This window comes from Ammospiza caudacuta, chromosome 23 (genome assembly GCF_027887145.1).
Source record: "Ammospiza caudacuta isolate bAmmCau1 chromosome 23, bAmmCau1.pri, whole genome shotgun sequence".
Taxonomy (NCBI): Eukaryota; Metazoa; Chordata; class Aves; order Passeriformes; family Passerellidae; genus Ammospiza; species Ammospiza caudacuta.
Genome location: NC_080615.1, coordinates 8499254 through 8515146, shown reverse-complemented (window position 1 = coordinate 8515146; position 15893 = coordinate 8499254). Strand labels below are relative to the sequence as shown.

General features: G+C 60.0%; 2 protein-coding genes across 2 annotated transcripts; both read right to left on the bottom strand.

Annotated features, from left to right (window-relative positions):
• Positions 1-4966: 4966 nt before the first annotated feature.
• BUD13 (BUD13 homolog) lies at positions 4967-11157 on the bottom strand. Its single transcript, XM_058819110.1, has 11 exons — positions 11036-11157; positions 10656-10746; positions 10258-10342; positions 10063-10114; positions 9023-9918; positions 8519-8613; positions 8243-8351; positions 7709-7847; positions 6733-6914; positions 6342-6423; positions 4967-6070 (listed from the first exon to the last, which is right to left on the bottom strand). The coding sequence occupies exons 1-11, from the start codon at positions 11155-11157 to the stop codon at positions 5977-5979; spliced, it is 1947 nt and encodes a 648-aa protein (XP_058675093.1). The 3' UTR covers positions 4967-5976.
• An 870-nt stretch (positions 11158-12027) lies between these two features.
• On the bottom strand, positions 12028-15863 carry ZPR1 (ZPR1 zinc finger). The gene is made up of 14 exons (XM_058819061.1): positions 15732-15863; positions 14807-14968; positions 14599-14689; positions 14438-14508; positions 14167-14253; positions 13965-14087; positions 13830-13883; positions 13642-13708; positions 13383-13453; positions 13077-13166; positions 12884-12994; positions 12712-12798; positions 12552-12617; positions 12028-12361 (listed from the first exon to the last, which is right to left on the bottom strand). The coding sequence occupies exons 1-14, from the start codon at positions 15858-15860 to the stop codon at positions 12227-12229; spliced, it is 1344 nt and encodes a 447-aa protein (XP_058675044.1). The 5' UTR covers positions 15861-15863; the 3' UTR covers positions 12028-12226.
• Positions 15864-15893: the final 30 nt, after the last annotated feature.

The window sequence follows — 15893 nt, the reverse complement described above, 5'->3', positions numbered from 1 at the left end:
TTATTAGCCAAGGTTATTACAATAGTAATCATGCATGCTCCGAGTTCAGATTGGGTTTTTTGCTCCACTGCCACCAATTTAGAAAGCCATTAATGGCAGAGATAAACCCCGATACACAAGCCAGCCCTTTGTGTGCGAGTGCCCAGGGCTGCTCCTGGCCACACATGAGCTGTGCCCGCTGTCACAGGTCCCTGCCACCCCAGCCCTGTCCATCCTTGCCCACAGGTCCCTGCCACCCCAACCCTGCCCACGGGTTCCTGCCACCCCAGTCCTGCCCATCGTGGTGCCCCAGAGCAGGGATGTGCTGAGCTGAGGCTGCTGCATCCCCTGGCGTCCTGCTCTGCTCTCCCAGCCTTCCCCAGCAAGGAGATCAATCCCAAACTCCTTCCCCAGCATGGAGATCAATCCCAAACTCCTTCCCCAGCATGGAAATCAAACCCAAACTCCTTCCCCAGCATGGAGATCAATCCCAAACTCCTTCCCCAGCATGGAAATCAAAGCCAAACTCCTTCCCCATTGTGGAGATCACCCCAAACTCCTTCCCCAGCATGGAGATCAATCCCAAACTCCTTCCCCAGCATGGAGATCAATCCCAAACTCCTTCCCCAGCATGGAGATCACCCCAAACTCCTTCCCCATTGTGGAGATCACCCCAAACTCCTTCCCCAGTGTGGAGATCACCCCCAAACTCCAGCTGATGCTGTGACTCCACACAGAGGTGGATTAGGGACATGGGCACGCTGTGATTTGTGAGCACTGTTCAGGCACTGCCCATCCCTCCTCCAAAGCTGTCCCACCACTTCAGACAGCTGAAGGACCCGAGGTGCTCCATAAATCTGGCTGCAGGCAGGTGATGTGCTGCTGCTCGGGTTCCCCCGGGCTGGCTGAGCGCAGCCACTGCCAATCTCAGCAGCCCTGAAATGCACAGTCAGCAGCCAGCGCGGGGAAACCAGCCCTGCTTGATATTCTGCATTAAATAATTCAGCCCCCACAGAGAGATGAGGGAGAAGAATGAGCCTGACAGAAAATATAAAGATTTCCTATGCCCCGTTAAAAATGCATTGACCTGATTAGCTGGCTGGCAGGATGCTGAGCCACGCCAGGGCCGGGCAGGGAATCCCAGTCTGCAGCCACAGAGGCACAGGGAGGACCTTGGCAGGCAAATTCCACTCTGCAGAGCGCAGCGGCACCCTCTCTGCCTGATTTCTGTGGGTTTTCTTGCTAAATCTCCTTTCCTAGCTTGCCCACGGGTGACACGTGGGAGATTTTGCTGCCTTTTCTCCGCAGAACCACAGAATCATTCCGGTTGGGAAAGACCTCCCAGATCATCAATCCAACCTCTGGGTGACCACCACGTGTTGCTCACTTGCTCAGGGACTTGCACATCCTTGCTCGGGGCCATCCCACCCCTTCCCAGCGGCTCAGAGCCCCCCTGGCCGAGGGTCCCTGTTGTGCCCTGGGCAGCCCCGAGCCCCCTGCCCCGCCGCTGGCTGTGAGCGATCCCCAGGGCAGGTGCTCACCTGCATCCCTTCCAGAAGGGATGGGCTGTTCCCACGTCCTCTGCTGGAGGGGGGCTGCAGGGACACTGAGGCACAGGACAGGGTGCTGTCCCCAGGGACACTGAGGCACAGGACAGGGTGCTGTCCCCAGGGACACTGAGGCACAGGACACGGAGCTGTCCCAGGGACACTGAGGCACAGGACAGGGTGCTGTCCCAGGGACACTGAGGCACAGGACAGGGTGCTGTCCCCAGGGACACTGAGGCACAGGACAGGGTGCTGTCCCCAGGGACACTGAGGCACAGGACACGGAGCTGTCCCAGGGACACTGAGGCACAGGACACGGAGCTGTCCCAGGGACACTGAGGCACAGGACAGGGTGCTGTCCCAGGGACACTGAGGCACAGGACACGGAGCTGTCCCCAGGGACACTGAGGCACAGACCCTTCCCCGGCCGAGCGTGCCTGAGTCCCAAGCTCCATGACCAGGCCCTGCTCACCCTCCAGTTAACACATCTAAGCCGTGTTTATTTCCATCCAGCCTGCGTCTCCATTTGATTATTTATCTCCCGTTTAGCCTCTGACAGATCAAAGGCTCGGCGGAGGGGAAGCGGAGCCGGGCCGCGCATGGAAATGAGCCTTGATACATAATTAATTAACATAAAACAGGTTCATTAGGAGACGGTGTTACATGGCTGTTTGTCTTAAAAATTTAAGCTGTGTAAAGAGCACGGGGGAAGCAGAGCTCCCTGGCAGCCCTGCCTGGTGCTGCCCATCCATCCCAGCCTGGCTCCCCAGAGCTCCGGAGCGTGGCCCCCTCTCCTGCATCCCGTGCAACTTCTCCTACCCTTGATTATTAATCTGTTTTTAATTCTATTAAGAGATAGCCAGGAGAAAGAGTATCAATTTTAGATTAACAAGGTTATTAGCACTTAATTATGTGAGGTGTCTTTGTAATTGAAAAGGAAAAGAGGAAGCGCCATAAATATCCCGGCCCCCGAGCTCCTGGGGGTTTGCGTGTGGCTCTTTATTCACGAGCCTGTGGAACCATAAATATTAAATATCGTGTGGAAAAAAAATTACAAGGCAGAGAGAGGATGCCCTCTGGATATTCCGGCGCCGAATGTTCTTGCATTTACAAATATTCATTAGCTGGGATCTGCAAAGTTATTTCCACCAAGACTCGGTGAAGGAGGAAGAGAGAGAGAGGTTATTGAAAAAAAAAAAGAGTCTAGAGTAAATATTATTAGTAATTTTTATCTCTGCGTGTCCCTAATTATTCCATAATTAGGGAAAGTGCACATATGCATATACAATCACTAACCTGCCAGTCTCAGGGATTCTCACTGCCAGCCCTGCTGTGGGATGGAGTCCCCAGGGAAAACTCTTCTTCCCCAAAAGGCAGAGGGGGTGTCTGTGCCTGGGGGAGCCCCACTGTGCCCCCATGCCCAGGTGATCCGTGCTGGGAGCCCAGGATGGCTCAGGGAGCCACCAGCTCTGCCGAGCACCCACAACCTGGAGCTGCTGCTGCTGCTTAGAGAGACGTTAAATGACAAATCTCAGGCTCTTTTTAATTAAAAAATAATAGAACTCAGCAGGAAACGGAGCAATAACACAGCGCTGCCAAAAACCACTTTGCTGGAGCTGCTAAAAAAACAACAGGCAGGAGGCAGCTGGGGGAGCAGCCACTCTCACCTCTGGGGACAGGTGACACACGGGCAGGGTGGTGGCCGAGGGTCCCCTCCCAGCACCAGCCCCACTCCCGTGGGCTCCCAGAGACAGGCTGTGTCACACCCCAGGAATTAAGCTCTTCATCTAAACTAAACACATTACCACGAGCTCATCAACAAAAATCTAATTACGCTGCGCGAGGCCGGGTTAATTGCTCGTCCTTGACACGAGCGGGGCCCCTGGAAGCCCAGGAGCCAGGAGAGCCTGGGACGGGAATGATCCTGATCGTGGAAAAAGCACAAAAGGGGGAAAATAGGGCTGTGCAAATAGAGAGAAACGAGAGCCTGGGACGGGAATGATCCTGATCCCTGGAAAAAGCACAAAAGGAAAAGGGGGGAAATAGGGCTGTGCAATTAGAGAGAAGCAGCAGACAATTCAGCCGGTAATTGTCGGGGGGAGCTCCAGGGTGGGGAGCACTGCTGGCATCCCCGGCAGGCTGCAGAGGGACACACAGACACACTCAGCACGGGCTCTCCAGGAAGGGGGAATGGTTAGAGCCAGCTCTTCCCACAGCAAAGAGAAGCTGGAGCGCATCCCCAGCCCGGCCCTGCTCCCCCAGGCGGCCCTGGGCTCCTCGTTTGCTGCTGCTGCTAATGAGGAAATCGGGATGCAGGAGGTGGCTGAGCCCCGCTGCCTCCCCCGCTCGCTCCTCCCCGACTTATCACCACTCGCAGGATGTTTACAATAATTTTTAATTTGCGCAATTATTAATCATTTTTCTATCTGTCTCATTTGCATAATAATTACTCTGCTTGCTGTTTGCCATGGCTGTGAATGACAGTGGTTTAAATTAAATTAAGATTTTAATATTCATTTTTTTGGGTTAAAGCTAATCAAAGTTGCTGCTCGATGCCAAGACCGGGGCTCTGCCCTTCCAGAACCACTAATGAAGAGATCCAGAGCTGGTGTCACTGCTCCATCTCCATCACCCAGCTCATCCCACAGGATCCCTCAGCGTTTGCCAACTGCTCAGACAAGGCCACAGCAGGGACAGGGCATGTGGGATGGAGAACAAGGGCACAGGGACAAACCCAGCTCCCCTCTCCCCAGGCAGCACACGGGATGGGATCAGGGAGGGAGGTGTTCACCACGTGAGCCCCCCTTTCCTCACGGATATCTCTTAAAAGTACAATATCTGCTAGCAAACAAGTAACAGATGTATAAATGCAGCATTGTGATGAACAAGGAGGTCCCCAGGGCAGTGCCTCTAAAATTTTAAAACCCCAGCCTTCCAAGTCAGCTGCAAGAGCAGAACCTGATGCCATTTTCAGCACATTTTGTTTAGTAGCAGCATTTAAAAGTGCTTTTCCTCCTTAAGAGCAGCCTACAGTCCCCAGAGTGGCACGAGGCAGCTGCTGGCAGCTGTGGCTCTGCAAGAGCAGCCACTGTCACCAGGCAGGTGGGGAAGGAAGCAGCATCCAGCTCTGCCCACCAGGGCGAATCCAATCATTCCACAGCAGGTTCTTCACATCTCCAGCAGCACTCAGATTAAGTGAGAGCAAAAACGAATGTGTCAAGTGGAACTGCTCTTGTGGAGGCTGCAGCTGCCTCAGGTTACAGGGGGGAATGGAACAGGGCCTTGGTGACAGAAGGGGGAATCACAACTGGAAACAGCTGCCTGGAAACGTGCTGCCACCTCACACCAGCACCCCCTGCTCCCAAACCATCTCCTGCCCAGCAGGTGCAGCAGGGCTGGCAATGGTTCAGCTGCCTTGGAAAAAGCACCAGCACGCAGAATCAAGTAAAAAAAGAAAGGGTTTATTTACAGGTGAACACACCAATTCCAGGGCTGCTGGAAATGTGACACAGGGATAAAAAGCAGGGAAGTCCCAAGAGTCTGGCACTCCAGAGCACACTGTGCTGCTGTCCCTCCCAGGGCTGGAGAATCCCTGGAAAGGGCGAGCCTGCCCTGCCCTGCTGCAGCCAAGACATCTCCATGGAAACTGCTGCTGCATTCATCCCTGCTCCCTGGGACCTCAGCAAGAACAACTGTATTTATTTCCACGAGTGCTTTCTGGCACACAGGGATTAAGGGAAGCTCTGAGACAGACAAATCTGATCCCAGGGTTGTTACACCTCCCACTGGAGCGAGCCAAGTGCTGAGATCAGCCCCAAACCCAGAGGGGTCTGGGGGGAGCAGCTGCTCCAAACTGTGAGGGAAGCAATTCCAGGTCTTAAGTCCTAACTCTCCACGCATTTACTTCCACTGGAAATGGAGCCCTGCAGAACTGCTGGGGCTCCTGAAGATCTTGCTGCCCAATGCAGCACTTCTGGTGCCACAGCATTCCCTGCCCAGTTTCCTGCTTGCACAGGGTCAGGAGAAGCTGAGTTTGAACTTTCCTGCACGTTGGTGACTCTGGGATCTACATGGCAAAATAACTGCATAAACTTGACAGAAGTTCAGAAGTTCCACTTAACCTGAGTTCTGGAGCAGACTGACCCACAGCACGAGGGTAACTCTCCCAAGCCCATGCGTTCAGCAGATTTGCACCTGAGATTTAGGACACTTGAAGACTTGGGAGCTGCCCTCAGAAGTCATTTGGTGTAGAACAGAAGTTTGTTAGAAAACAAACGAGAAACAGTGTCCTCTCATGGAGCTGGAGGCTCTGGCTGCCAGGAAATGCAGCCTGGCCTCTCAGGAGATGGCCAGTGGGCAGCTGAATCTGAGCACAGGGCTGGCTGCAGGGAGAGCAGGCCACTCCTCGGGGCTGTGCAGAGGTGCCTGTGGGGCACTGCAGGAGCTGTCCCTACATGTCCTCCACGCTCCACTTGTAGGCCAGCTCCTGCACCGCCTTCTTGTTGGCAATGCGGGCGAAGCGCTGCTGCTCGAAGCCGTTGGACCTGCAAGGGACACCCAGTGACAGCAGCTGCTGCCACCAGCTCTCCTGAGCCCTGCAACCTCTGCCCTGATTCACCCTGGCTCAGTCTCCACCTGGACCTGTGGTTACCGAGAGCAGACGCCTCTGAAGTGCCTCACCTCCCTTGTCCCATCACTCATTTGCAACTGCACCCATTCAACCTTCCAGCGCCAAGCCCCTCACTCACCCCATAACTGGCAATGCCCTGAAGCATAACTCCTCTATTTTCACTGTTATTCCAACAGGAACATTACCTGTCCACACCGTCCCAGCGGTGCCCGGGCCAGATGTTGAACCTGTTGAGGGGAGGTGCTGGTCCCTTGTACCTGGGTTTTTCTGGAACACAAAGAGCAGAGGAGCTGTGTTCAGCACAGCCAGGTGGCCACATCCTCACCCACCCAGGAGGTTCTGCAGGTAGAGAGCAGAGGCTCCTGGCAGCCAGCTCCAGCTGCCAGGGGTTCACTGTGACAAAGTGCTGAGTCCTCAGTCAGCAGGGCCTGCTCTCCCAGCTAACAACTCATGCAACTGCTACTGGTAACAGGCCAGGAACTCCAGAGGGTCCACAAGTCCCCCTGGCTGTTTACTGAACAGCAGCTGCATTTCTGCACTGCTGACGCCCTAAACAGGTGTGTTCCAGGGGCAAACCTTTCTCCTTGTTCTCCTTGGCCTTCCTCTTCTTGATGAGAGCAGCCATGGGGTCTCCTTCCCTCTCCTGCTCCCTCAGCATTCGGTCCAGGTCCTGGTCATCGATGTAACGGGCCAAGGGCTTCTGCATCTCCTTGACTGCATCCTCCACGTTCTGCTGCTGCTGCCTCTCCTGTGCCAGCCTGGGAAACACACTGTATCACCCAAACCCCAGCCATTGCTCCTTGGGAGTGGTTCAGTGTGCAGGAGGGGTCACACCCCTCAATCCCCACTGCCTGTGCAGCATTCCCAAAGCACCTCGAGCACAGGAAGGGTTGGCAGCATTCCCAAAGCACCTCCAGCACAGGAAGGGCTTTCAGCATTCCCAAAGCACCTCCAGCACAGGAAGGGTTGGCAGCATTCCCAAAGCACCTCCAGCACAGGAAGGGCTTTCAGCATTCCCAAAGCACCTCCAGCACAGGAAGGGTTTGCAGCATTCCCAAAGCACCTCCAGCACAGGAAGGGTTTGCAGCATTCCCAAACCACCTCCAGCACAGGAAGGGTTTGCAGCATTCCCAAAGCACCTCGAGCACAGGAAGGGTTTGCAGCATTCCCAAAGCACCTCCAGCACAGGAAGGGCTTTCAGCATTCCCAAACCACCTCCAGCACAGGAAGGGTTTTCAGCATTCCCAAAGCACCTCGAGCACAGGAAGGGTTTGCAGCATTCCCAAAGCACCTCCAGCACAGGAAGGGTTTGCAGCATTCCCAAAGCACCTCAAGCACAGGAAGGGTTTTCAGCATTCCCCAAGAACCTCCAGCACAGGAAGGGCTTTCAGCATTGCCAAAGCACCTCCAGCACAGGAAGGGCTTTCACACATGTGGAACACACGCTGGTCCCAGGCTCAACCTCAGAGCACAACACCAGTCTGGCAGCAGACCCAAACTAACAGCAGGACATGGGAGGCGCAAGGAATGTGCTTTGGAGTCCCTTCCTCACCCTTTTCCCCACTTGGCATATTGCTCTTCCCTCTTGGCCTCTGCCTCAGCCTTCAGCCTCTGCTCCAGCTGCTCCTGGGCCAGGTTCCTCTTGCGGCCGGACTTGTCTCGGAACACGGTCTGAGCGTTCCGGGATTCCTCTGGAGGGGACACATGCCTCAAGTCACAATTCTGGAACATTTTATCATCTCCAGACAATTCAATGACTAACTGGGACTTCTCTTCTGCTTGTCCTAATCTCCCAAAGAGCCTGCCACCCAAATCCAGGCAGGATCTCAGACTTCCCTGCTGCCCCACACAGACCCTGAGCTCTCGCTATCCATCAGCTCCCTCAGACTTGCAGAGAAGCATTTCCCACTCCCTGTGACCTCCCTGGCATTGCTCTGAAATCCCCAAGTGGAACAGAGACCCTGGCCAAGGTTTCCAGCAGTGTGTCCAGCTGCAGCTCCTCAGGGATGCTCCCAGCAGCATCCCAGTGCCAGGGCCTGACAGAGCAGAGGAGTGAGCTGTGGCTCGGGCTGTGTTCCACTCCCACCTTCCAGGTGCCTGGTGCTCCTCTCGTGCTTCTTGAGCTCCTGCTTCTCCCTCTGCAGCACATCAGCCGACACCAGGCCCGCTTTGGCTCCAGATGACATGGTGCTAGCCTGGAGAACACACAAATCCCACTACAGCTGGCTGAGAGGGGCAGCCAGAATGAGGGGTGACCCGAACCACAGGGACAGGGCAGGGACAGCCCTGTTAGAGCCAAGAACCCCCCCAGCTTGTCAAGCATTGGATTTCCACAGCTGGAAGGGAAAGACACAAACTTTACCTTCTTGGGAGAGCCCTTGGCATCCCGGTGGTGTAGGGAGTGCTCCGGGGGGCTCCGTGACCTCTGCTGGTCCCTCTGGGTGGGAGAAGCCCGTCCTGGAGGAGATAAATCAGAGTGAGGAGCTGCTGACTCCCCCAGGAGACAAATCAGAGTGAGGGGCTGCTGATTGCCCCAGGAGACAAATCAGAGTGAGGGGCTGCTGACTCCCCCAGGAGACAAATCAGAGTGAGGGGCTGCTGATTGCCCCAGGAGGAGATAAATCAGAGTGAGGGGCTGCTGACTCCCCCAGGAGGAGCACGCTCAGGTGCACACAGCCCAGGCTACAGCTGAGGCACTGCAGGCTGGCTGAACTCTCACCCAGCTGTGCACAAATACAACCCAGCTGTGCCCACAGGGACAGACACTGCCAGCTGTGCCAGCTGTGCCAGTGGAGCAGCAGCCCCCAGCACTCACCTGGCAGTGTGGATCCCAGCAGGCCCCCAGGACACAGCGTGTGACACTCACCTTTCGTTCTGCTCTTCCTCCCGCTCGGGGACCCTGGCTTCTCTCTGCGAGGTGACAAATCCTGACGCTGCCTCCGGGGAGGGGACAGATCTGGGGTGTCATGTCTCTGTCTCCTGGGAGGGGACAGATCTGGGGTGTCATGTCTCTGTCTCCTGGGAGGGGACAGATCTGGGGTGTCGTGCCTCTGTCTCCTGGGAGGGGACAGATCTGGGGTGTCATGTCTCTGTCTCCTGGGAGGGGACAGATCTGGGGTGTCATGTCTCTGTCTCCTGGGAGGGGACAGATCTGGGGTGTCATGTCTCTGTCTCCTGGGAGGGGACAGATCTGGGGTGTCGTGCCTCTGTCTCCTGGGAGGGGACAGATCTGGGGTGTCGTGTCTCTGTCTCCTGGGAGGGGACAGATCTGGGGTGTCGTGCCTCTGTCTCCTGGGAGGGGACAGATCTGGGGTGTCGTGCCTCTGTCTCCTGGGAGGAGATGGGTCGGGGGTATCGTGACGCTGTCGCCGTCGAGGAGGTGACAGATCTGGGGTGCCAGGACGTCGTCTCCTGGGAGGTGACAAGTCTGGTGTGTCGTGTCTCTGTCTCCTGGGAGGGGAGGGGTCGGGGGTATCGTGACGCCGCCGCCGGGAAGGTGACAGATCTGGGGTGTCACAACGCTGCTTTTTGGGAGGTGACGAGTCTGGTGTGTTGTGACGGTGCCTCCGGGGAGGGGATGGGTCAGGGCTGTCGTGTCTCTGTCTCCGGGGAGGGGATGGGTCAGGGGTGTCGTGTCTCTGTCTCCTGCGAGGGGACACATCAGGGCTGTCGTGTCTCTGTCTCCTGGGAGCAGACAGCCCCAGGGAGCCGTTGTGTTTCCCTGCTGGGGCCGAGGGCTCTGGGGAGTCGTGGTGCCGCCGCCTGTGAGGGCAGAGAAGGTGACAGTGAGCTCCCTTCGTGCCTGGCTTGTCTGGAAACACAGCAGGGCCCCAGAGCTGGGAACAGCTTTGAAGGTGGGTTCACTGGGGTGCTGCAGCCCTGAGCCCCAGCACTAACCCCCCATACCTCAAGGCAGACTTGGCAGATCCCGACACATCCGAACTCTGTGAGTCCTCATCTGAGGGAAAACAATTGCAACCACCATTACTAGGGCTCTGCACAGCCTAGCAGCCCTCCAGCACCTCCAGGGTTATTCTGAACTTGCATCATGGTTTGGAGAAACCAGGCATTAGGAGACAGGGTGGAAGGGGCTGTTCTCACCTCCCAGGAGCTTCCATTTGGAGTTTGTTCGGAATTCCTCCATGAGCTTCACCTCCTCGGGGCGCTCATCAATGAACTCTGCCACCTGCAAACACGCAGCGAGCACCAGGGGCTCAGCAAAAGGGACAGCTCCCACTGCTCACATGGCAGCAGCAGTGCCAGTCCCCGTGCCCTGCTCCAGCAGCGGTCCTGGAGCACAGAGCCCCGTGCTGGCCCGCAGAGCACGGGCTGCCAGGATCCGCAGGGAGCTCCCTCCTTCCTGCAGGTGCGTGCCCACCCCCGAGGCAGAACCCGCCCCGACAGGGCAGGGAGAGGCGCTCCAGCGAGTTCCTCCCAAAGGGAGACACGAGGTGAGCGCCAGAGCAGACTGAGGGTGTCTGCCGGGGCTCCCCGCTCACCACAGGCATGTCCCCTTCGTCCTCCTCCTCCTCCTTCTCCGGGGCGGCGGTGATGCTGTTCCAGCTCACATCGTCATCCACGATCCGCATCCTGGCAGCGGGGAGAGGCGCGGTCAGGGCCCGTGGGGACGGGGGGATCCGCGGCGGGGCAGTACCGGGGGCTCGAGGAGACCGGGGGATCTGCGGCGGGGCAGCTCGGGGGGACCGGGGGATCCGCGACGGGGCAGCCCCGGGGAGGATCCCGACCAAGGGGTCTTGGGGCTCGGTTCGGAGCGGGGGTTTCGGGGCGGTGCGCTCGGGCGGTTCCCAAGGCCGGGCAGCGCACAGGGCCGGGCAGCGCACAGGGCCGCGCCCGCTGTCCCCCTTTCCCCGGGACTCACCCGCCCCTGGCGGTGCCGCCCGGCGGTTTCCTCCTGCGGCGGCGGCGGGGCGGGCCGGGCTCGGCGGGGCCGCTCAGGTACCGCCGCAGGTACTCGGCCTTCGACAGCCCCGGCGCCGCCATCGCGCTCTGACGCAAAACGGCGGCGCCGGCGGAAGGGGCGGGGCCTGAGCGCGGCGGGCTGAGATGGGCGTGGCCGCTGCCATACATGGAGTTGTAGCGGGATGGGCGTGGCCAGGCCACGGAAAGGACATAAATGGAGCGGGGCGGGGCTGTAGGCGTGGTCAAAGGGTGTTGATGACATAAATGCAGTAGGGGCGGAGCTTTAGGTGGGGTCAAATGTCAGTCAATGCCATAAATGGAGTGGGGGCGGAGCTGAGGGCGTGGTCAAACATCAGCCAATGCCATAAATGGGGTGGAGGCGGGGCTATAGGTGTGGTCAGCCAATACCATAAATGGAGCAGAGGGCGGGGCTGTAGGCGTGTCCAAACGGCAGCCAATGCCATAAATGGAGCTGTGGGTGGGGCTGTAGGTGTGGTCAGCCAATACCATAAATGGAGCAGAGGGCGGGGCTGTAGGCGTGTCCAAACGGCAGCCAATGCCATAAATGGAGCTGTGGGTGGGGCTGTAGGTGTGGTCAGCCAATACCATAAATGGAGCAGAGGGCGGGGCTGTAGGCGTGTCCAAACGGCAGCCAATGCCATAAATGGAGCTGTGGGTGGGGCTGTAGGTGTGGTCAGCCAATACCATAAATGGAGCAGAGGGCGGGGCTGTGGGCGTGTCCAAACGGCAGCCAATGCCATAAATGGAGCTGTGGGTGGGGCTGTAGGTGTGGTCAGCCAATACCATAAATGGAGCAGAGGGCGGGGCTGTAGGCGTGTCCAAACGGCAGCCAATGCCATAAATGGAACTGCGGGCGGGGCCGTGGGCGTGGCCAGGCGGCAGTCGCGGTTATGAATGGAGCAGCAGGAGGACACGACTCCATCAGCGTTTTCAATCAGCTTTATTGGGGAGCCACCCCGTGCCCCAAGTCAGCAGCAGCAGCAGCTCACGGCACAGCTCCGCGGGGAGGCCCCGAGCCCCTGCCGCGGGCAGGAACAGCTCCCCGGCCCAGGAAGGGCACAGGAGCCCTGGCCCCACACAAGTCCTGGTACCAGCTGGGGCAGGGGGCGGCAGGGCTGGGCTGGCCCCGCTACCGGCCCGAGGCCGGCTCTGCCTCGTAGCCCTCTGTCCTCATGTCGTTCAGGCCCAGCTCCTCATTCTGCTCAAAGGTGCGCTCGTAGCGCTGCACGCTCAGCTCCGGGTCCTCCTCCGGGGCGTACACGTTCTGTGGGGACAGGGCACAGCTCCTGCACTCCCCTGTGCCCCAGGCTGGCTGCCCTGGGCACCCCACAAAGCCAGCAGGGCTTCCAGCATCTGCTGGTGCCCAGAGCTCCAATGGGACCCCCACTGCCACCACGCGCCAGGGAAATGAACCCCCCAAAGTGCCCACGGAGCCCGAGGGCCCAGGGCTGTACCTGAAGGTAGCTGTTGCCTGCAGGGTCGTCCATGATGAAGTGAGCCTGGGCCTTCCCCTCTATGATCTGCAGGAACACAGCACATCCCATTAAGGCTCCTCCTACTCCTTCAGCACCTCCTGGACCCGTGCAGATCACGGAAAACCCGGAGCAAACTCACGTCCTGCAGCTTCCCAATGAACTCCTGCAGCTTCCCTGTCCTGCTGGCCGTGGAGCTGTCCCCCAGGGTGAAGGGGTTCTTCTCTACCTGCAAGGGCAGGTGAGGCAGCTGTGAGGCAGCCAGCCCCCCCAGCAGGGCCAGCCAGGGGGCTGAGCCCCCCAGGAGCACTCACCAGGTCCCGGATGTCCTTCAGCAGCCCCTCCAGCGTGGTGAACTTGCCCCCCAGCGCTCCCATGCCCAGCTCGAACTCCAGCTCGGGGATCTCCACGCTGCACGTCTCTGACTGCAGAGGAGAGACCCCCGTGAGCCCATGCTGGGCCCCCACACCCCCCAGCAGGACAGGGCAGGGACCCTGGGCGCTGCACCTTCAGGATATCCCGTGTCATGTCAGAAGGGTCCGTGATCCTGAGGGTGATCCTGGTGCCCTGTGCCTCAATGGCTCCTCCAGACTTCACCTGGGAACAGCTGGCAGTGAGCTCACACCCAGCCCTCCCCTGTGCTTTAACAGGCTCAGCCCAGCAGCCCAGAGGCCTCTCCACAGCTGGGACAGTGGCCTCAGCAGCCAGCAGAAAGCCCCCAGTGCGGTCTCTCCCTCCCCAGCAGCCCCGATGGGAAGCAGAGCTCAGGGACACAGGCACAGAGCTCCACTCCCTGCCCTCTGCCCAGCTCACCTCGTTGGTCCTGTGGCCACAGGAGTCACAGTTGGTGGCCATGATAATCACTTCCTTGAAGTGGGGGATTTCTGGGGCAGGGAGTCAAGGCAAACATCCAAGCAGCAGCCGAGGGACGGCAGGACCCCACTGAGGGGAGCTGTGAGCAGCCCTGAGACGGCTCTGCAGCCCAGCAGGCCCCAGCTGAGAGCTGCCTCAGGCCTGTGGAGCAGCAGGGAGAGCCCAGGCACGCAGAGCCCCCAGCCCTGAGCAAGGATACGCACTAACTTCATGTTGGTGCTGGCCGGGGCGTTGCACTCGGGGCAGTTGGTGTTGAACTGCAGCACCTGGGGAGGGAAGGGGCAGCCCGAAGGTCCCAGCCAGCCCAGGGCAGCTGGCCTGAGCGTCCCTGACACCGCAGCAGCCCTGGGTGTCCCTGGGTGTCCCTGACACCGCAGCAGCCCCCACCTCGTCCCTCAGGTCCTCGGCAGCGTCCGGCGGCGTCGCGTCCACCTCCTCTCCCTGCAAGGGCAGCAGAGTCAGCTCCTGCTCCCTGCTGGGGCTCCAGGCAGCAGGACAAGGAGCAGGGGCTGCTGCAGGCACCTGCAGGCCCAGCAGGGCACACTGCTGCGGGCTCCTCCTGTAGCGAGTGACCTGCAGGGCCTCGTCCCGGTGCGGCGCCCGCGGGTTCTCCACGAAGCTGTTCCCAGAGGGATCGTCCAGGATCTGCAGGACAAGGAGCCCTGAGGGAGCTGCCCTCCCTGCAGCCCCCCCCTGCCAGGCCTGCCCTGCCCTGAGCACTCACAAAGGTGAAGGGGGAGCTGACTTCCTTCAGCTGCCTCAGTTTCCCAATGAACTCGTCTATCTTCCCGGCCACCTCTGGGTCTGTTGCCTGGAAGGGGACACGGAACCACAGAGCCCTTAAAACGGGGACACCCCAAGGTGGGGCTCAGCTGCTGGCAGAGGTGGCTGTGGCACAGCCAGAGCTGTCCCCAGCAGCCCTGGGTGCACCAGGGGCAGGGGATGGACACCCCCAGCACTCTCCATCCCTGAGGAGTTCCCCTCTCCAGCCTTACCCTGCGGGCGGGCTGGTCCTGCTCCAGGCCTGCCACAGCTCTGTCAATGATGCCCTCGATGGTGGTGAGCACTTGGCAAGGCAAGAACACAGAGCTGACAACACCACGAACAGACCCCAGGGACCCCCAGGAGCCCCCCAGGCGCTGCCCCATTCACCCACCTCCCTTCTGGCTGAAGGCAGGCACCTCAAAGTCCAGCTCTGGGATTCGGGCTGAGGCACAGTCGGTCTTCACCACCTCCCTGTTCATGTCCTGCACAGAGCAGGGAGCAGCCTGAGCCTCCCCTGGCACGCAGGGGGACCCCAGAGCCGTTCCTGCAGGGATGTGCAGGTGCTGGGCCTCAGCAGGGCGGGGCGGGGCAGCGCCCACCTGGCGGGAGGTGACGGCCAGGGTGTAGCGCACGCCCTGCTCCTGGATCCTGCCCGCTGCCTGGATCTCCGTGTTGGACCAGGAGCAGCTGGGGCACGAGAAGGAGCTGACAATGATCTCCTTGAAGAAGGGGATCCTGGTGAGCAGGAGCCGGGTCACTCCCTGCGGGGGCAGCGAGGGGCTTTGTGGGAACCCGAGCCTGGGGCCATGGCCCTGACAGCACCTCCGGCACGGGCAGGTCCCTGTGCCCCAGCCTGCCCCACAAACCCTTCCCTCGCCCCCCAGGAGCTCCTGGAAACCCCTCTCAGCGCCCCCTACTCCGAGAGCAGCTGTGGCCCCCAGCAGGTCCTTCCTCGCTCCTGCCCCCACTGGGACCCCCCAGCAGCCCCTGCCCACCCCGACCCCGGCCCACACAGGTGTGCGTCCCCTGACCCCACAGACCCCGTACCAGCCCTGGCCCCTCACACCCCTTGTCCTGCTCTCCCCGTGACCCCACAGACCCCCCGTGCTCCCCAGATCCCGCACACCCCTGTCCTGCTCTCCCTCAGTCCCCTGTGCCCCTGTGCTGCTCTCCCCCTGTCCCCTGTGCCCCTGTGCTGCTCTCACCCAGTCCCCTGTGCCCCTGTGCTGCTCTCCCCGTGTCCCCTGTGCCCCTGTGCTGCTCTCCCCGTGTCCCCTGTACCGGCCAGGGCCCCTGTGCCCCTGTCCTGCTCTCACCCAGTCCCCTGTACCGCCGTCCTGCTCTTCCCCTGCCCCCTGTACCCTCCCAGCCCCGCAGGCCCCTGTGCTGCTCTCCCCCTGTCCCCTGTCCCCTGTACCGGCCAGGGCCCCTGTGCCCCTGTCCTGCTCTCCCTGGGCCCCCGCAGGCCCCGGTGCCCCCCAGTCCCCGCAGGCCGCCGCTGCCCGGCCCCCGGGGACCCCTCACGTTGCGGAAGCAGTTCATGCACAGGGACTCGATCTCTGCCGGCTGCTGCTCGCCATCCTCGGCGCTCAGGGGCCGGAACAGGGCCCCGGCGGGCGCGGCCGCCGCCGCGGTGGCCCCGAGGGCCGACATGCCGGTGGCGCGGGGCGATGACGTCACGGCTCA